The 19734-nt window shown below is 57.2% G+C and overlaps 9 protein-coding genes across 9 annotated transcripts; 7 read left to right on the top strand and 2 right to left on the bottom strand.

Annotated features, from left to right (window-relative positions):
• Positions 1-556: 556 nt before the first annotated feature.
• Positions 557-3133, bottom strand: L226DRAFT_537491 (mitochondrial carrier). The gene is made up of 7 exons (XM_067681336.1): positions 2933-3133; positions 2628-2846; positions 2467-2535; positions 1749-1947; positions 1382-1603; positions 1167-1322; positions 557-987 (listed from the first exon to the last, which is right to left on the bottom strand). The coding sequence occupies exons 2-7, from the start codon at positions 2706-2708 to the stop codon at positions 758-760; spliced, it is 957 nt and encodes a 318-aa protein (XP_067532634.1). The 5' UTR covers positions 2709-2846; positions 2933-3133; the 3' UTR covers positions 557-757.
• Positions 3134-5471: 2338 nt separating this feature from the next.
• Positions 5472-6540, top strand: L226DRAFT_161192 (uncharacterized protein). Its single transcript, XM_067672537.1, has 2 exons — positions 5472-5946; positions 6003-6540. The coding sequence occupies exons 1-2, from the start codon at positions 5635-5637 to the stop codon at positions 6393-6395; spliced, it is 705 nt and encodes a 234-aa protein (XP_067532633.1). The 5' UTR covers positions 5472-5634; the 3' UTR covers positions 6396-6540.
• Positions 6541-8158: 1618 nt separating this feature from the next.
• L226DRAFT_524926 (kinase-like protein) lies at positions 8159-9789 on the bottom strand (the record flags this gene model as incomplete). Its single annotated transcript, XM_067678925.1, has 6 exons — positions 8159-8409; positions 8471-8612; positions 8670-8809; positions 8872-9111; positions 9173-9471; positions 9533-9789. The coding sequence occupies 6 exons, from the start codon at positions 9787-9789 to the stop codon at positions 8159-8161; spliced, it is 1329 nt and encodes a 442-aa protein (XP_067532632.1).
• Positions 9790-10470: 681 nt separating this feature from the next.
• On the top strand, positions 10471-12037 carry L226DRAFT_588569 (uncharacterized protein; the record flags this gene model as incomplete). Its single annotated transcript, XM_067685597.1, has 5 exons — positions 10471-10947; positions 11008-11172; positions 11233-11400; positions 11461-11902; positions 11962-12037. The coding sequence occupies 5 exons, from the start codon at positions 10471-10473 to the stop codon at positions 12030-12032; spliced, it is 1323 nt and encodes a 440-aa protein (XP_067532631.1). The 3' UTR covers positions 12033-12037.
• L226DRAFT_537489 (uncharacterized protein) lies at positions 11813-12705 on the top strand. The gene is made up of 3 exons (XM_067681335.1): positions 11813-11902; positions 11962-12242; positions 12301-12705. Exons 2-3 carry the CDS (start codon positions 12083-12085, stop codon positions 12450-12452), a joined length of 312 nt encoding a protein of 103 aa, XP_067532630.1. The 5' UTR covers positions 11813-11902; positions 11962-12082; the 3' UTR covers positions 12453-12705.
• Positions 12706-13102: 397 nt separating this feature from the next.
• Positions 13103-15902, top strand: L226DRAFT_547068 (uncharacterized protein; the record flags this gene model as incomplete). The annotated part of the gene is made up of 7 exons (XM_067682470.1): positions 13103-13219; positions 13369-13524; positions 14251-14394; positions 14452-14507; positions 14564-14616; positions 14671-15521; positions 15579-15902. 7 exons carry the CDS (start codon positions 13103-13105, stop codon positions 15900-15902), a joined length of 1701 nt encoding a protein of 566 aa, XP_067532629.1.
• On the top strand, positions 15843-18172 carry L226DRAFT_161118 (uncharacterized protein). Its single transcript, XM_067672535.1, has 3 exons — positions 15843-16371; positions 16429-17908; positions 17977-18172. The coding sequence occupies exons 1-2, from the start codon at positions 16045-16047 to the stop codon at positions 17683-17685; spliced, it is 1584 nt and encodes a 527-aa protein (XP_067532628.1). The 5' UTR covers positions 15843-16044; the 3' UTR covers positions 17686-17908; positions 17977-18172.
• Positions 17874-18481, top strand: L226DRAFT_161126 (uncharacterized protein). Its single transcript, XM_067672536.1, has one exon. It carries the CDS (start codon positions 18062-18064, stop codon positions 18368-18370), a length of 309 nt encoding a protein of 102 aa, XP_067532627.1. The 5' UTR covers positions 17874-18061; the 3' UTR covers positions 18371-18481.
• Positions 18282-19611, top strand: L226DRAFT_537483 (uncharacterized protein). Its single transcript, XM_067681334.1, has 4 exons — positions 18282-18572; positions 18634-18848; positions 18910-19202; positions 19286-19611. Exons 2-4 carry the CDS (start codon positions 18776-18778, stop codon positions 19397-19399), a joined length of 480 nt encoding a protein of 159 aa, XP_067532626.1. The 5' UTR covers positions 18282-18572; positions 18634-18775; the 3' UTR covers positions 19400-19611.
• The last annotated feature ends 123 nt before the right edge of the window (positions 19612-19734 follow it).

Raw genomic sequence — 19734 nt, 5'->3', positions numbered from 1 at the left:
CTCTTCCCATCCTGAACGCCCGACGTCTTCCTCCGCATCGCCGCGGCGGCGTCGCTCCCTTCCACCCCCACCCCCCTGCATCGTGTTGTTGTACCACCACTCTCTCATGTCCCTCTCTATCTCTCTATCTCTCTATCCACGCCCCCGGTCGCACAGACGTGTTGTACCCTACTGCTCGCCCACGGACTAATCAGGATCGTTGATCGCCCTAGCTCTAGCCATGGACTACTAGTCTTGCAATTGGAATCTGGGCACCGAGCGAGCCTCCCTTGACCGCAGGATGTCCTCGTATCGTCTCTGTCTCTCCCTGTGTGTCTTACTTACATTAACTGTGTCTCTCTCTACACTACTTAGTGGCTCGCTCGATCGCTAGCTTACTGCGCAAGTTATGGCATCAGGTGCAAGTGCTGGAATGAAACGCGTGGAACCTACGTCATGAAATATTTACTGCTGAGGGAACCTCGAGGCGGGGAGACCTCGTGGCCGACATATGTACACCAGACCGAATGACAAGTCTGGCGTGCATGCCTTTGCAAGCCGCGCACCCTCGTACGCGTACGGGATACACAGACAAGACGTTGTTGACACTATTTGAGAGATAGTGATGGAAGGAATGGTATATTACGAGCCACTCCGTGCGGGATAAGTAAACCAACCTCCGCCGAACACCCAGGACACAACACATTACACAACACACAGCGCACGCCACACAACACACAACACACGACGCACACACGACGCACGGCACCACACAAGCCTACTCGCTGTAAGTGTTGTCCTCGCTGCTGCCCTTCATCGACTCCATGGCGCGCCGCACGCGCTCGTACACGGCGAAGACGACGGCCTGGCCCGGGGCGACGCGCAGCACGCGCGGGGTGATGCCCTTGTAGAACGAGCTCACGCCCTCCTGGCGCCACATGTCCGACGCGATCGCGGCGATGCGCTGGAACGCGCTCTGGCCCGGTTTGGCCTCGGCTTTCTGCAGGCCTGTTGGGCGCGCGATACGGGTCGCAGACGGCCGGAAAGCGTCGAGAGATGCAGACGGGGATGAGGAGCAGAGATGTCGTTGGAGTTGAGGTTGGGGGTGGGGAGGACAGCAACGGAACGGGAAACACGGCATAGTCAGTCAGAGCACAAGGACGAACAGACAAGGAGGATGCACGCACGAGTCTTGATCGTGTCAATGGGTGCGTTCGAGAACGGTCCCATCGCACCAGAGATGAGGCCGATGAGCATATGCTGGTAGCTCGGCAGGTCGGTCAGCTCGGGCTGCATCTTGTGCGCGAACTTCTTCAGCTCCTGGTACGCCGTGAAGTTCGCACCTACGTCGTCCACGCGCGTCAGCTTTCCGGCCCAGCATGCGGGGCAACACAGCACGTACCCTGGTTCGTCGCCTGCCTGAGGGCGGTGAGCGTGACACCCCGGTAGAGCGCGCTGAAGCCCTCCTCGCGCACGATCGCATACACCGCGTGGCCAGCGTTGCGGTACTTTGGCGCCTCCAGGGGGTCCGCGAGCGAGTGCTGCTGGGCCTGCAGGCGGATCTTCACGACTTCCATCGGGTTCACCACCATCACAGCCTCAGTGACACCCGCGCCAAGACCAGCTGGGGACATTCAAAGACATTTGCAAGCACAGAGAGCCGACGTGGGCGAGGCGAGAGCATCGGAGGGAGGAGGTGAAATGCGTCGCAATTCAGCACAACCGTCGTCAGTATGTCGGCGGAGATGAGAGAGTCAGGTATTACGCACCAATGAAGATGTTCCCCAGGCTCGTCACGCCGGTCTGCTTATCCGCCAGCCAAGCCTTGTATCTCTCGAAACTCGCGAAGCGAATCGCCATCTTGGGCACGATGCCGGAGAGCACCGCGCCAAGGCCCTTGTAGAGCGCGAGAGGGGTCTCGCGCCGTACAATCAACGCGCCAGTCGCGATGAACCCGCGTGGCTTCGTCTATGTACCGTCATCGCGTGTGAGTACTTGGCAGAGTCAAGCGATGAGAGAAGGAGGGCAAAGAGCAAGGGTGGAGCGAGAAAGGTCGCACTGCGCAGGCGCAAGCGATGAGATCCTCTGCGCGCTTGCGCAGCTCTATCACACACTGCGGCGCGCACGGGGAATTGAGCACCAAGCCGGCGAAAATGCAAGGCCGGACACTTCTGCTAGAGCATCGGGGGGAACGCGTCGCGTTCGCGAGCACGAACAGAGTGCGCTCAGGCGGTCCGTCCGTTCTACCTCCACCTAACAGCCGACCGGTTTCCGAAGAGCCTTGGACGTGACGTTCTTCCCCTGGCCATCATTGGCCAAGGCGCAGTCGGAGATACCGGACTTGCATGTGGGACGTCAGATCGGGCGTAAGGGTCGGGGAGGGCCTGCCATGACTCCCCCAACCCCAACGAATAGCCCGCCCGCCATTCGCGACATCGTGCGGGATGGGACTGCATGGTATGGAGAACAGTTCCGAGAGAGACTCACCCCTGGCGTACGTCCAGATTTTGACAGCTGCATGCGGACCTTGATCGTGTCTAATGGTTGGCAGCATAGCTACACGAGAGAGCGTGCAAGATAGGAGAACAGGAGAGGAACGCGCTCGTGGTGAGTGAGGGGAATCACGAACGCATAGGCAAGGTACGCACCGCCTCCATCGCACCTGCGATACCTCCAGCGACCAGCTGGGTCGCAAATCCAACAGGCTTCTTCTCCGCGGCACGAGACATGGTGGTACTGTTACGATGGGAGGAGCGTGGGCCGTCCAAGTTTGGTGTAGAGGCCTCCTAAGATAAAAGAAAGATGGGAATTGTCTTGGCTGCGATGAGACTGAATTGGTCGGCGAGAAGAGCGGCAGCGGGAGGTGACTGAGGCGACATGACGGGCGGAGGAGAGCAGTGAGCGTCCACATCGTACGTTTAATGACGGCGGCTGGCGGCGCGCTTGGACTCACCTGCGTCAATGAAACTGCAAGTCGCGTCGGGGAAGAGGAGTTGTAGGCTTAAGAGACTTGGCCCGGAGTCAACGATGGACGAGACGCGTCGTGGGTCGTGAGTGGGCGGGTGGGCTGGCGGAGTCGAGAGGAAAACGGGGCAGCACGAGATCGGCGCGACATATTATAGGACGGAGAGAGCAGGGGAGGGCTCGAGCCGGTGATGGAGGCGAACGTGACAGGAGCGTCCAGAGTCGAGTGCGGGGTAGCAGAGGCTGGGCGTGGCATGTGAAACTTCCCCGCTCTTCCCCACGGTGGTACCCCGCACGCGAGCCCAAAAAGGGAACCGTCCAGATTCCGTCGTCCCGTCCTCCTGCCTTTTCCCGCCCGCTCTCCTTCCGCCTCTCCTCCGTCTCGGCCGCATCCTCCGAATAGCTCCGGCTCCCAGCTGCCAACGTCCCTCGCCCACCCGTCGGCTGCCGTGGTGTGCTAGGAAATTACAGGCCTCCTCCATCGTGCACATATACGTCGACAGAGGGGTTATGTATCCAGATCACGCTGGCCGTTGAGTATGCTCGAGTATGTCGTCATACTCTACTGACCTGCCCTTTTTCGGATTTCGGCTATGGCCCGGCTCTGCCTTGTGATTTGTTCCCGGATCCGAGTCTTTTCCCTCGCCAAGTCGCTCGTCCACCCGGTCCACCACCTCTGACGCTGCTGCGGCTTGTCAGTCGCACGTCGATATGACTTTGCGCTGCAGAAGATAGAAGCACTCACCGGAGAGACACGAAATCCGAGGCCCGAACGCAGCAGCCATCGGCGTGCGCGAGACACATGATGCTCGAGTCGGAGAGTGGACTGCAGTGGCCGTATGTGAGTAATGGTTTGCTGTGCGTATCTTCCTCTACTCACACTCTATGGTTCTAGTAGCCAACCCTGGGTACATCGCTTCCCATCCTAATGTTGAACGGCGATGCCCACTCGTAGCTATCGGTCCTTTGGGCTTCGACGCTCCGAACACCGACGAGATGCCCTATTTTTACGCCACGGAATTGACTGAAGTCTCGTCTGTGGTAGGCCGACGATTAGACAGACCTGTTGACTGACTGACGGCCTTCCGTCTGTTAGCGAACACATTCATCTTACATGTCCTCCGGTGAGGTCGAGCAGACTGACTCACCTCCACAGCACATCAAGCGGACACGGTCTTCCACGGGCATTGGGCATCCAGGGGCGGCGTCGACCCCCAGGACATCCTCCAGCTTTAAGTTGCACGCCTCGGTGCCCTAAATGCAGGGAGCGTTCGGTCGATGAGAGAACGTCATGCTCCGGTACAGGAAAAGGTGCGTACCCGATAACCAATAGAAGACGACATTCGCAACGCCCAACGAGGCCTCTGAGGGGCGCATATAGGCAGTGTTGAGTGCATTGGCGAACCTCAAGCGCTTCGATGCGAGCCCGACTATTCTGCGGAGTCGAGTCTATGCGCAAGCACTTCCGACAGCATCTCTGGAGCGACGCACCTGAACCGGATCACTTCTTGACTTGGAGCTTGGAGCGTCGTGGCCACTCTATGTTTGCGAGGGAGACTTGCTGTCTTCGTCGTCTTCAGGTCTAGTGTCGCGCATTCTGTCAGGATGATACTCGCGTTACTTCTTGGCAACGTGGAGGAGGGTATATGCGCACCTGTCCTCGATGTTCGGTGTTCGGTATTCGTTCAGCGTGTCACATACAATGCTGCATCGAGTAGGGGTCGACTGTATGCTAGCAGTGGTGAGGACCGGGGGAGCAGCGGGATGGGCACGGGGTACACTGAGAGAAGGGAGGAATCCCGCGACGCGAGCTCGAGGTCTATATATTCGCGAGAGACACCCCTGACGCCAGTCTGACAGCCCTGCGCATGGACCAGATGGGCTAAGTATGCAGGAGAACTTGAAAGCGACTTCGAGGGAAGGTCCCAAGTTGGCGCGCGACGCGTTGTTGATGGTTGTGTACGCGTCTCGGACCCTCCGGCCCGATACCGTACCGATACTTTGCTGGCAGTGGCAACCGGGATGTTTGCTTGACTGCCCTGAGCCTACGTTCCCCATTGTCATGCGTCGACTCGAGTTCATGAAACATAAGGTCTGTGTTATCTTCAACGATTATATTTCAGGAAGGGGGACTATCGAACAGGCTGCAGCTACGGTCTCCCTGTACTATGTCCCGCTCTGGACAGCTCTGACGAATCTTACAGGCGATGTACCACTGTCTTCGAGAGACCATACACTTGACGAATGAACAGCTACAATGTGATATCAGGGATGAACGCAGAATGCATCGCGAGGACCACCCATGACCACATCCCATCCTTACCCAGAAATGTGGGTCGCTTGCATGACTGGTGAGCATCAAGTCGTTCGACGGGCAATGCCAAATACTTATTTCAGTCGTATCAGTCTGATCGAATTGCTTGCATGGCAGCGTGGTGATGACAGTCTGAAAGAAAGGTAGGGGCTTGCAGCGTCCGAGGGTACACCTGCAACCGAACAGCGGCGGGCCCGCGGGGGGACGCGATCATGTGACGCGACCGCGTCGCTCGTTTTGCATCGAGAATAAGGTTCGAACGCGACTCATTTCCCCGCCTATATAATCCCTGGCAGCCCTTCCCCCCCTCCCCCGCTCCCCGGGCTGCCTCGGCTGCATACTGTGCGACTTTCGTTCTTACTTTTACCGTGCACGACATGCGTCAGATGCTCTGCGTTGTCGTATACATCCTGTCATCCGTCGACCATCGCTTAAAACACGCAGCTGGAACCTGCGATGCGGCACTCCCGGTTATCGGTCTCGTCATAGGACTTATCATCACCGGCACAATCCTCGTCTCCAGCGCGGTTGTACTCTCTGGCATCCTCTCGCCTCACGCCTACATCGCCACCGTCCGCTCGGGCTTGACATCGATCCAATCCAGCATTTGCACTCTGTACCGTCATGTTCAGAATGCGATCACCTCGATTGCAATGACCGCGAGATGTGTTGTACAGGCGGTGGACAAGGTGTGTTGAACTTCATCCTGCGCGAAGGTCAATCATAATGACACTCCTCCATGCAGCTACGCCGAAGCATCATCTCTGCCTTTCTTCTCAGCAAGAGCGCTACAACTCATTTCCTCTCCCGAGTCACTTCTCGCATTCGTCGCGCCCCTGGCATGCTCGTCGATATCCTCACCGTGTCAACGGCGCAACGCCTCCTCTTCAAGTTCCGCTCGGTCCCACTCATCGCTCTCCGGATCCCCTTGGCTATCCTCGAAGTGTTGTTGTCTTTTGCGGTCCGAGTCGGAAGTGGCGAGCCGTTTTTTGTTGCGGGCGGGCTTGTGGGCGAGTGTCTGGAGGGAGTGCTCAGGTTGTGCTGGAGGACGGCGGTGGATGTGTGCGAGGTACGTCACACGTGGCATCCTGGTGATTCTGCACGAGCGCGGACCGATCGCTTCTACACTAGAGCGTAGAGGAGAAAGCCCGTGTCGCCTTCTCCCAACAACCTACTAGGATACTCACTGCGGAGGACTCCTTCGCCACGGACGCGACTTTGTGCGACGTATACGATGCTTCCGACATCGAGGACGACGACCAGCCGTGCAGCGCTGACAAGCTCAACCTCCGCGCGCCCGCATACACCCCGTCGGCTCCACTCCTGCGAATCGCGAACGCTGGTATCTCCCTCTCGGCGGGCGCAGTCAAGAGTCACGACGAACCTCTCGATCCGCGGAAGGAGGCGTTCGTCCCCCTTGGCCTGCGGATGAGCGCGCGAGTTCAGACGTCCTGCGACACGCCCGCGGTGCCGCTTGAAGTTGAAGTATGTGTTCACGCTTGCGGCTTTCATCCAGCACCTTTTAATTGCAGTTGACCTAGAGGAACTCTTTGTAGACTGTCCTGCCGCTCGTGGCTTGTGCGGACGGCGCGCCGTGCGAGCTTGCAGAGCCTTCGGATCGCAACTTGACGAAGCGGCTTGACCCGCGCAAGGCAGCGTTCGTGCCGACGCACTTGCGCGTTTCGCAGGAGGAGGTATCGTTGCACGCTTTCACATACCATGTCTCGACTCTCCGCGACTAACCGTGCTTGCGCTAGGGCTCTGGTGCGCTGTCGATCACGCTGAAGGCCCTCGCCATCGCCATCCCTGCCATCTCGAAGCCTGCTCAGGCCGTGATACCCAAGTCTTCGGAGGCAGTCGCAGCCACGGCTGAGGTGGAGAACGAGCAGCCGGTCAGGAAGCAGCACGGGTCTCGCGTTCCGACTTGGCTGCGGCGGCAGAGGAAGCGGGCGCGGGAGAGGGAGGCTGCGGCTGCGGCATGGTGAGGTCGCGCTTGGTCTTGCTTGGAGCTTGGTAGGGACAATGGACTTGCGACCGCCGGACGCAATACATCGCTAGGTACCATCTCAATCCCTTGCACGCTACATCCTATCATACCCTCTTTGCTTTGTACCTCGGCTGCTCCACGGTTTGCATCCCTACGTACCCGGTGCTGGCCGGTCAGCATCTGGTACTTAAATACTTTGTGCATCCGTCTTGGACTCCAGATCTTTATTCTTATCTATTTTTCTATGCTTCGTCTCATTTCCTCGATCCAGGGAGATCTTACAAGTTACGACCTTCTCGCCATGAGCACAGTGCCAGGAGTACGGAAGCCCGGCCTCGCCCACTCGGAAGTTGAAGCGCTGAGCCCGTCTTCACTCCTGCGCTCCTGCTCTCATCCTCCGCGCCTTCGACCGAGTACGAACCTGGGCACCTGCGATATTTAACTCGTCCCGGGCACGTTGAGAGCGGATGTTATGCTACAAGCACTGTCCTGATCGTCCCCAGCCGAAGAAGACAAGGAACGTTAACGCTATCGAGCGTGCATTCGATGGATGTCGTCTCAGAGCTGGCACTGGGATCCAGCTCGTCGAGCAGCTCATCGAGTGGCTCCAACTCTGGTTCATACTATTAAAAGGGATAATTAGTACAAACCGGACTCTTGTCGAACTGCTGATGGACAGTTTGGTGTCATTGTATAGTGTTGTCTTCGGGTAGACTCCTTGTCCTATAAAGCACGACTCGCTGCAGTCTGTGCGACCACGTCTCTCCTGGAATCCCCGTCTGCGGGCACACCAGACCAGACGCCGAAGCCAATACTCATACCGGACGACGGAATATGGACGCTTGAGCCCTGTCCCCGCCTTCGTTCGCTCAAGATTGCCCAGCACCGCAGCCAGTCCGACACGGGGTTGACGCTCACGGGTCTTGAAGAGATCGCCCGTTCCTATCCTGCGCTGGAATAACCGGCATTGCACCATCCTCGGTAAACCAGCGATGTGCAAGAACTTCAGCTGCTGACGGGCGATCATCAGGATCGGTCGCGAGCATCTGACGCAGCAATGAGATGAGGAGATCCGCCTCCGCCGCGTCAACCTCAGGATTCTCCTGTATGAAATTATCACGGCGCCGGGTCCATTCTGCCTCAGCGTTCTCAAGCGTTACTTCAGCTGAATTGCAGATCGTAAGTATCCAGGCAATGTTTGTGTTACGCTGAAGGACGACACACACCGCTGTTTGTGTGCAAAAACTGGGTCTTGTCCCAGTGCGTCTGCCAGGCAGGAGGGATGACGCCATGCAACTTTGCTTGCTGAAGCAGCAACGCGGAGGTTCTATCATACGTGATGCCCTCGTCGGTGAAGAGCGCAAACATCTGTGTTCGCGTCGTGAGCCTCACACGAAGCGCGCTGACAGTGAACGGAAGACTCACCACGGCACCCAGACACCATATGTCACCCTCCGGAGTGGGGGGCATCTCGAGCCCATCGCATCCATGGTATGCGAACACAGCCTCGGGCGGTGGACACACGCAGCCGGTGACATCGGTATCCTCCTCTCCGATTCGCCGAGCTACAGCCGACAAACATATGCATCAAGCGAAAGTAGAAGCGGGTGGGCGGAAGTGGACGTACCATTCCCAAAATCCAGAAGCTTTGCATGCTGGTCCGCGTTGTAACCGCCGTGATGTTTGTAGACCCGGAGAATTTCGCACGGACTGACAAGGTAGGGAGGGAGCGAACGGGTACGGTATGCTGGCTTGATTGGTACCACCATCGTCACATCGTACTCGTACAGCCGCGCCATCGTGTCCACAATTCTATCCATGGTGAACCCGGAGGGCATGGCGCAGCCGACGTTGCCGAAGTGTATATCTGAGCGAATTGGGTTCTAGTTAATCAGAGAATATGCGGTATATGCGAGGTCAGATCATACCGCCGTGTATGAAGCCACAGTGGTGTACGTGCGCGAGTCCACGCGCAAGGTCTGTCGCAACTTTTTTCTTCGCAACAGCTGGAAGTAAAGAGGACAATTTCCACAGAGGCACGACCACCTCGGTGATGTGTACCTTGTGGACACCGTTTGGACCAGTGAAGGTGAATTCGTCGAGCAGGCAAAGTACGTTCTCGGAGCCCACTCCGTTCTCGGATGCCTTGAGCGCCTTGAGAGCGCCAGCCTCACGCTCTGCGGCGGAGAAGCAGTCGGCAGAAAAGATCTTGAGAGCTACTGCGCGACTGAGGGTCACGATTGATGGTTAACTGGTACTCACTTGTAACCGGACGCAGATGCACTCACTCAAGACGATCCACCTCCTGAGCAAGCCAGACGGTGGCTTCTCCTCCCTTACCGAGCTTGTGCAAAATGCGATAGCCACTGGGTGCGTCCTGAGAGCGAGATGCAGAGGGAGAGGGGTCGGGGCGAATGATATCTGAGATAGCGACAGGATGCAGATATCCTCGTCGATAGAGATCGAGTGGCTCTTGGAGAAAAAAGTCCTCGTCGAAGAAACAAGAGGGTGCGAATGCACAGCTGGTGTCTTCGATACCGTTCATGATGTTGACTGCGAGGATGGACCAAGTCGAGGCGGTGGTGGTGGTGAGAGGCGGACCGAGGTTGTGGAGAGGGCCGAGAGGCCCGCTTTTTTCAGTGCTACTCCTGTGGCGCCGGCTCAGCATATTTGACCTCATATTCGCGCTCGCTGGCCCTCTTACTGGCCGCTGGGAGATGAACGAGAAAGATGTAATACAATTCCCAAATTCCGATAGCATGAAGGAACCGTGTCCCCAGCGTGCGTCCGGTGATGGTCGTCGTGAGTCCGAGCGACCAGCGCACATGGCGTCCGAATCAGGCACAAGCGCTGCATTGGTGGCGGAGACACGAGGCTACCAAACGCCGTCGGCTATTATATGTCGCCAAGCAGCTCCAGCTCTCACCTCGCGAACAGTCCGTGACTTATTTTGACCACAAATAAGAGGACTCTCAAAGTCGTAATGTCACTCCCCGTGCAGTCCCGCTGCTGCCGAACAGCAGCCTTAGTGCACGGGACGCGTCGCGCGTTGTTGAGCGGTAAACAAAATAAGGTTTGAACAAATAACGCGCCAACAACGCGCTCACACGTGATCTAATTCCGCCGCATAAGTGCCCGTCCTGCTCCGTTCGGGTCCTCACCTACTCGCAGTCTGCCCGCATTGCCCGCCGTCCGCACTCACACTCGCACAAGCCTCTTCGCAGCCATGTTCTCGTTCTTCATCATGCCAGACCCCGATCCCGTCGAGTTCATCGACATCTTGGAGAATTTCATGTTGGAGACCGGGCTGGTCGACCCTGCGGAGACCTACGGCGACAAATTCCTTCTTCGCGTCTACTCATCCGTCCTCGCTGCCATCATCGCATTCAGCTGCTACATGTGGGCTGCCAAGCTCATATTCCTGGTCCTCGAGCATTTGTACATCACCTGCCTCTTCCTTGGTGATGTCACCGTCCGGCTCTCGAACTACCTCTCATCCATCAACTGGCTCCCCCTCATTGACGCTCTCTGCTCTCTTGAGCTGACGGACGTCTGCCACCTCTCCGTCTTGGCGAGCATCGGAATCCGTCAATTCACCGACAGCCCGATCGTCGTCTACGCCGTCCTGTGTCTCTACGCTCTGGTTCAGGTTGGGATACACCTCAAGAGTTGGGTCGGATACTGCAAGGCGTTTTGGGCCCAGGTGTGTCTTGACAGCATGTCGCTTCTCGAGCATATATTGACCGGTGCATCTATTCGATAGGCCGATATGTCGGACGTCCACCTCATTGTCGCCATGACATGCATTGGCACACTGATGTTCAGCCTTAACCCCATGGCGCTCAGCATTGTGTGTCTCTACGGGTTGTACCAAGTCTGCATACTCGTCAAGATTTCCGTTGGATGGTGTATGGCGGTAATGTCCCAGGTGCGTCTTTTCAGAATCCCGACTCTTGACCATATGCTGACCTGCACATTCATTCGACAGGTCGACGTGACAGATGTCTACCTCATCATCGCATTGGCATGCATTGGTACCCTCGCAGTCCGCGATAGCCCCATCGTCCTCAGCATTGTCCGCCTCCACGCCGTGTATCAGGTTGAGATACTCATCGCGGTTTACGTCGGTTGCCTTATGGCGGCATGGTCGGATGAGGTACGTCTTCTCAGCGTTCCCGTTCTATAGCATATACTGACCTGCGCATCCACTGTTCAGGTCTACCAGCTTGCCAAGGCTGTAGTCAAGGCGAACAGGACTGTCCTGGTTGTGGCGAGCAAGGCGACTAGAGTTGTGTGCATGATTGCCACATCTCTAGTCCGGTGCCTCATTGCGATCCTCACGTTCACGCTATCGATGATCGCCACTTGCCTCGCCACTGCCGCCCGCCTCACCATCGTCTGCGCGACCACCGTCTTCCTCCAGCTGCTTGCCACCGTCACCCTCTCCGCCGGCTACCTCTTCCTCAAGGTCTCCCTGGGCCTCATCTTACACAGAGGCGACATCCTCTCGCTTGCCATCGACGCCCTCTCGACCACCTCCGACTTTGGGAACCTCTGCATCGTGACTCTGGCGTTGAGTGCGTGGGAATTCAGGAAGTCGCTCCGCAGCAATTCCCTTTCCCTCCGCTCTTACTACACTCGCCGGAGGATCGCACACAGTACGTCATACTCCCTTCTCTCTTTGCGTGATCAAGTCCACTGACGCCTGCACCTGTAGCTATCGGATCCACTCCGCAACTGTATTCAGCGGCTCTGGACGCCTTCGGGATCTCAGCGTCCACAGTATGAGTACAAGTCCTCAGCTCTGACTTGAAGACTCGCGTCGCTCGACAAGCGACATGACCCGCCCGATGCCTCTCCCTGTTCCGGAATCGACGGCTCGAGAGCACTCGTTGCCCACGCCTCGACATCCGGGATTGCACGCACGAAGAGGTGTCGATGATGCGACAATCACGCTCGCACCGCCCTTCGTGCACGCGCGCTGCCTTCGCGCACATGGTACGTCTCTTCTATCTTCCTTCTCGTCTTTGCTATACTCACTCACTATTTTTCTCAGGCATCATGGCTGCTGGGTCATGCTGCGGCAGGACTATCGTCCCTGCCTTCGTTCAGATTCGAGCGACACTGTACTCGTACACATCCTACCCTTTACTATACGCCACACTATACACGGCACACTCACATACTACGCCTTGTACCCCACCCTAGCCTCTTCCTTCTGATTGGTTTATACTGTACTTCCTGTGTCGGACTCCTGGACTCGCATACATATGGACTCGGACTCGGACTTGGCATGTAATTGACTCGGACTTGCATATGGCTCCGGATTCGGACTCGCATGGTTTACTCGGACTTCATATGGACTGGACTTGATTTGCATACGGACTCGGTTTCCCTTCCCTCTCTGGCATTCCTGCATCTATCGCTTGTAAAGCAGTAATTTTTTCTCAGATTATCGAGCATCGTTTCTTCAACCACTCATCTTCAATACGCTGTATAGCATATCCTTGAACGTGTTCCACCATTGGATATAAACAAAGGTGAAGCGCAGAACGACGTGCAACAGTCGAGACGCGTCGACGCGACTCGACGCGCTTGTGGCGGAGCTTTGGTCTTGCTTGGCCATTAGCCGGATATAGCAACTTTGACGACCCGCCCCATCTGGCGAGCCATTTGCCTGCGGAGTCTTTCGTTACCTCATCGCATACTCTCCATCCTCTCCTCTTGTAATCGCGTATGTTCTCAATTCACCACCACTACCTCGGCCGTGTCTTCCCTGGTAGGGGTACACTCGGCGTCGTTCCATCGAGGCAGAAGACGCGCTTGGATTCACGTTAGCAGACAGGAAGATTCACGACATGCACTTCAGGAGCCAAGTTCTTGCAACGGACTCAACTCCGTCGGTCGGGAGCTGGCAGGCGATCTTGACCTTTATCTTGTTCATTCTCTCAAGTTCGTTCTGCGCTCTTCTCCCCGTAATGCAGACGACCTGATGACAGCGTGTCCTCCAGATCTTGCTGTGATATCACCCCTCCGGGTTCCGATACCGATCGTCCTCCTCCAAGCTGTTCACCACGTGCTTGTCACCCTGAGGATCGTTCCTAATCAACACTCACCTTTGAAGACGAGACACGTCCACCTGAACTTCGTCACCGTCCCGCTCATATCGGTACTCATCCTCCTTGCGGCGGGCGTATTCACCGGACGAACGCTGCGAGATGGGATTGTGGGTACCAGCGGCATACAGCCGCTTAACATCATGGCGCTGTTCATCTCTCTGGTGAGTCTATCATACCGTGCCCGCCCACGTTAGCCCGAGCCCCAGTGTCTCAGAGATTCGGTTCAACTTCTGTCTCTCGCGGTCCTTCTCGAATCAAGAAGTACGTCGATGGGCCCCGCCTGCCGCGACGACAACAATATTCGTTGCGGTGAGCCAGAGGCAGGATAACACGTCGCCGTGAGCTGCTCCGGTGCGGGTGCGAGTGCTGCAGCCCTCGCTATGGAGTGGAGGACAGACAAATTCATTCCCAAGTTGGAGACTCTGGGCGATACGCAGTTTGAGGTGTAGACATGGAAGGCCAGACGTCACGAAGAGGAGAAAGTCTCAGCCTCACTGCGCGTGCATAATTGAGTCGACACTGCTGGGCTCGGCCGTGCAGAGTACACCGGGACCAGTTAGAGTGTGGTTTCACTGCCATTTCGACCTCGATCATGCCTAAGTGCTCTCTGTTTCCACTCAAAGTCCTCCGCAGAGTTGGATGTGTGGATGGCCTTGGGGAATGGACCTCAGTTGTGATTTAGTCGAGGCTCACGAGCGGTGTACGACATATAAGGACGGACTGGCATCCGGTGGCGGTTGTTATCTTCCAGATGGCGCGGACAGTCGCTGAGGTTTGACATATCTTTCTCATCTCCACGTTGATATAAATAGCCACCGCACATGAATTAAGTTATATGTTGGCCTACGCAACTCGTGTCAGTGAACAACACTGACGATCTCGCTCAGGCGTACATCTCGATCTCCCTTGATACCACCGGTCTCTTCAGATTCCTCGCCTTCTGGGTGGCGAGCAAAGGAGGCTCGTCAGGTCCGAGGCTCTTCACCTATCTCTACATGTTCTTCCTCCTTTGCGGAGTCATCGTCGGTAACGTAAGCCATCCATATCGCCGCATGCACACAATTCCATGCTCACATTCCACTTACCAGGATCCTGTCATCCTGTCGGGAACTGCATTCCTGGCGTATTTCACCAGAGTGGTGGGGTAAGCGGCGACGTGGGATGCGTAACGAGGTCAAGGTTGCTCACCATCTCGTGTAGCATCACGCCACCCACTGCATGGATATTCTCGCAGTTCGCCGCTGCCAACATGGGTCAGTTGTGTTTGTATGCGCGATTCCTTGTCGCTGACCCCGATGACGTTGCAGCCTCCGTGGTGCTCGTGTCTTCCAATCCAACAAACCTTGTCCTCTCTGGCGCGTTCTCGGTGTCCTTCCTCTCCTACGCCGCTCACGTCATCCTCCCCTTTCTCGCTGCCTCGGCCTGCGTCTTCCCCCTCCTCCTGTTTCTTTTTCGCTCGCGCTCGCCTTCCACCCACGCCTCTCACCCGCCTCTCATCCCGAAGCGCATAGACATAGGACTGAGCCAAGATGAGGTCCGTGCTTCTCTCGTGGACAAGCGAGGAGCAGTGTTCGGGAGCGTGCTACTGCTCGTGACGCTCGGCGTACTTGTAGGCGTGAGCACGATCGGCGTACCTGTATGGGAAGTCACCGTGCCGCCTGCAGTGATCATGCTGCTCAGGGATCTACACTTTGACTGGACGACGCATCGCGCTCGCGATCTGAGTCATACGCCTTCTCGAGAAGATGACGCGAGCTCGACACCTCCAGACGCGCACACGGGAATTGACCAGGAGCAGCTTGCGCTTCAAGAGCGTAGCTCGCGCACTCCGACTATTGCTGCTCCCGTGTCTGACTTGCCTTCGATGGTGTCCTTGCCTCTCTCTCTCAAGGCGCCTTCGCCTCCGCTCACCCTTCTTACTTTGCTCTCGCCCGTTTTGTCGCGCATGACGAAGACATTCCCGACGGTGACGCACATTGCAGAACGACTCCCGATCGCACTCCTTCCGTTCGCCTTCCTCATGTTCATCCTGGTGCAGGGCCTCTCCACGTTAGGATGGGTTGAGCTGTTCGCGCGGTGGTGGGCAGCCTGGGTCTCCCGGACCGGCGTGCTCGGTGCTGTTGGCGGGATGGGCCTTCTCTCTTGTCTCTTCTGCAACGTAAGTCCCACTTGAGCTACTTGGCACCACAACGCTAATCTTTCACTTCTGATACAGTTCTGCGGGACGAACATTGGCGCAACGATCCTGCTCGCGCGCGTCCTCCAGCTCTGGGCATCCTCTAGTTCTTCGGGGCTAGACGCGCGCACGAGAGACGGGGCCCTGTACGCGCTCGCGCTGGGGTCGAACTTTGGCGCGTTCACGCTGACGTTCTCGGCGTCGCTCGCGGGGCTGCTGTGGCGCCAGATTCTGCGCCAGAAGGGCATCCATGTGCGCGGGCGACAGTTTGCGCTGGTGAATGCGCCGATCTCGTTTGTCGCGATGCTCGTGGGGTGTGCGGTGCTTGTGGGCGAGGTGTACGTCGAGCATCGGGGCGGGTAGTGGTGGACCGTGCTGCTGTCGTGAGCATCTTTCATTATGAGTAAATCCATACAATTTGAAGCTGTCATCCTGTTGGTTTACCGTGCTGTTGGATTACATACTCACGCGCAATCTTAAAGCAATTACAGAGCGACGCACGGTGATGGGAACGTACAGATGCAAGATCAAGGGGAATTGCGTGGGCGTCTATCCTCACTTTGCCTTCGTCCACGTCATCATGCAACCCGCCGCCGGTTTCGCTCTCGACTGCCCTGATGTTTTGGAGGAGATATTTGGTTGGCTCCGCGTTTGCGATTTTATGGTGCCCTATGAACGCCATGCGCTCAGGAAAGCAATGTACTCCGCCGCATTGGTGTGTCGGGCATTCTCGCGGCACGCGCTCGACAGTCTGTGGCATACGCTCGACGAGGTGCATCCCTTGCTATCTCTACTACCGTCATTCCGCTACAACGAATACGAAGATGCCTGCGTGAGTATATAGGCCTCAGCGACTATGTGGCCTCGACGCTGACAATCAGCTACATAGATGTTCTCACGGGAAGCGACGCCCGAGGAATGGCAGCGGTTTGAGCTCTATGCTCGCCGCGTGCACGCGCTGCAATACGATAACGGGAACGAGCTCCCCATTCACTCATCTGCGTGGACGTACCTGCAGAGTCACCGCCAGGCCAACGGTGCACCTCTCTTGCCGAGGATGAAGAGCCTGGTGCTGAGAGACCTGTCCACGTTAGATATTGGTCCAGTGCTGGTCCTCCCGGGTCCCACCCTCCGTCATCTGTCAATATCGTTCGAGCGCGGTGTGCCGCATCGACTCCCTGGCTCCGCAGAGCCGGCGTTCGCCATGGCGCTGGACGCGGTAGCCGCACACTCTCCGGACCTACATACCCTCCATTTCGACCACACTTTCCACCTGAACTCGTCCGCGGTCCTTGCCCTCGGACGCTTGGCCAGACTCTCGAACCTGAGATTCTGTCAATGCGACCATTGCGCCCTCCCGGACTTGCGTGCCTTCTGGACTGCCTCTCCCGTGCTCGCTACTCTGCACACATTGGAGCTCGCAGTGCAGAAAATCCCAGCAGAATTTGTTGCGGGCCCCGGCGGTCTGGGATCCCTCCAGGAGCTGAAGGTTTGCGGGACACCGGGCAATATCGACCACTTCATTCGCGGCATCAAACCCAATCGGCTGCACACCGTTGAGATTATCTGCTGGCGCTACACCGATTCCGGGGCAGGAGGGCCGCCGCCGCACCTCTCGTCCATTTTTCACAATCTCCCGTCGACAAGCCTCCAGTCTCTCAAGCTCAATCTAGATATCAGCATCCCGAATTCGTCCCCATGTGTATTGTCCGCCATCGTCGAGGCCATGCGTCCGCTCACGAACCTGACTGCCTTTACACTACACGGAGGCTCCATGCAAATACTCATATCGGACGAGAGTATACGGATGCTTGGAGAGGCTTGTCCCCACCTCCGTTCGCTCCAGGTCACCCAGTCTCGCAGTCCCTCCGACGCGGATTCAACGACGCTCGCTGTTCTCTGGAAGATCGCCCGTTCCTGTCCTGCACTGGAATCCCTGTCGCTGCCGCGACTTGTAGCTGCGAAGTGCGATTTGCCCCAGGAGAGTGGGTTCCCGGTCGCGTCTCATGGGTTGCGTTCTGTCGAGTTCCGGCAGATCCCCGTTGAGATGGAACAATCCTCTCTTGCCAGCGCCATAAAACGCATCTTCCCGCATTCGAAGCTTGACGCTTCGGAGGACACCAAGAGTGTGGAAAGGAGCATGTAGAGTGGAAGCGTGTGCGGGCCATCTTCTGTGAGATGTACGAAGGGATGTGTGGTGGTACCCCCGGGGTGAGGGAACGCTCGCGACAAGGTATAGGCAGGCGCACAACCCATCGTGCGTGCGTAGACTTGTCAATGAGTATCTACCGTGCGAGATTTTCACGACCATCAGTGATGTGGGGATCGAACTCCGCCAGCTTTGGGCCGGCCTCTCTGGGCGTCTGCAAGTACGTCTTTCACGTCCCACCAACGGTTCTATCATACAGCTTTGACCAAATTCTATCCGATAAACTAGCTCCGTCTACCGATCCCGACGCTCTCACGCGCACCGCACAGTCGGTGCTCTACGCTCGCTGACGTGGGTTTGCGCCCCCGGGGACATGCACCCTCATCCCCCACTCCGACTCCCCATGTACCGAAACGCGTTCAAGTGCCGTTTCGTAGCGCTGTGCCCCACGATGCGGACTCCGGCGTCCGTTACGTGGCACCGCGAGATCGTGTACAACTGCGTCTGGTCGCTGCTCGTGGCCATCGACGAGCACAACGCCCGAGCCGCGAACGAGCCCGAGGGCGGAGGCAGGATTGAGACGGTGGTGATGACGGGGCTCGCGACGGGCAGCCGGATTCTACGATTCCTGTTGCGGCCGCATATGCGCCCTGCACGTATGGCATCCTCGACAGAGCTATGAATATAACGTCACAGCGCCCATCCCTGCTCCTGCTTCTTCCCACCGTAGTGTCGCATCGGGCACGAAGCGCGCACCCGCCTCCAGGACAGCTTCAGAAGGCAACTTGTGTCGGTCGGGAGGACTCGGAGCTGCCTATTCCCTTTGTGATGGCGGCGCTGGGCTGCGGGTTACTAAATACCCTGGGCGTAGTATAAGTGCGCATGTAAGTGCGTATTTCCTTGCTCTTCATGGCACTCCTTCGTTCCTTACACCTCTCCCTCTAGCTTGACGGTCTAACCTTCGATGCCTTGGCTAGACGAACTGTACCAGCGACTCCTCCAAGGCGCAGCCACGACAGATGGGCCGCCTGCGCGAGAGTCGATCACTTTTAGTATTATATACCCACCGCGCATCGGCACGCTCGTTATGCGCCTACCTGGAGGAACAGAACAGACTGCGGAGGTTGTCGTCCCTGGGCATGTCGTCACTCTCAACGTCGGTGCGTGATATCCCGACTGCGCTGTGATCCGCCGCTGAGCTGCTGTCATGCATACCCGCAGCCCAAGTCGAAGTGGTACACACTTCAGGCGCTGTGGAGCCTCGGATCGCCAACGCGTTCACCTCCTCACCCCTTCCGTACCCTTCGTCCTCTGAACCGGCCTTCTTCAGTCCCCCGTCTAACCCCTCCGGAGAGGCCGGCAATTTCCCGCCTGTTCCTGCTTCCCGTGCTTATGACACTGCCCAGCTTGCTTCCGACACCTCGATGCGTTCCATAACCCCGGCCAACTTCGCGCCTCCGGATGTCCCGCGAAGCATCGATCAGAACTACGCGTCCGAGTCGGCCTCTCTTACGGTAAGTTTTGCTCCGTCCAACCGTCCAATGTTGACGCTCGTGGGAGTCTGGATGGGGTATAGCTGACGTCTGTATATTTTCAGCGCGCCTTTGAATGTGTCGCGTGCGTCGCCGCCGGCACATGGTGCTGGCGCACGGATCCATCGCAGGGCTGCGATCGGTGCACCGCTCATAATATCCCGTGCATAGACAGCTGACCGTCGCTGGAACAGATTATGGCCATGGCTACCACTGATCGCGAGCCCGAGTTTGTCCCAGGCTGGTGAAGGCCTGGATCACTCGGCTCGATGGAGACCGTTTTGTTTTCTTCTTGCTCTCCCTTTATTGTCCTTGATTTTCTTTCTTTGCATCAACCTAGTGTTTGCATGTTGCGCTTAGATCTATAAGGCATATACATATGGAAGACACACAGTGAACATGTGCAGCTAGCGCCCCTCGCCTGAACTCCGACCATCAGCCGCCAGAGTTCGAAGATAACGCGGTCGCCACTACGGAACGGCGACACAGTCTGTCAGTCCGATCATGCAATTAG

The sequence above is a fragment of the Lentinus tigrinus genome (assembly GCF_003813185.1).
Source record: "Lentinus tigrinus ALCF2SS1-7 unplaced genomic scaffold L226scaffold_25, whole genome shotgun sequence".
NCBI classification, from domain to species: domain Eukaryota; kingdom Fungi; phylum Basidiomycota; class Agaricomycetes; order Polyporales; family Polyporaceae; genus Lentinus; species Lentinus tigrinus.
The sequence above is the reverse complement of the archived record's forward strand: the minus strand, read 5'-3'. Positions and strand labels throughout refer to the sequence as shown.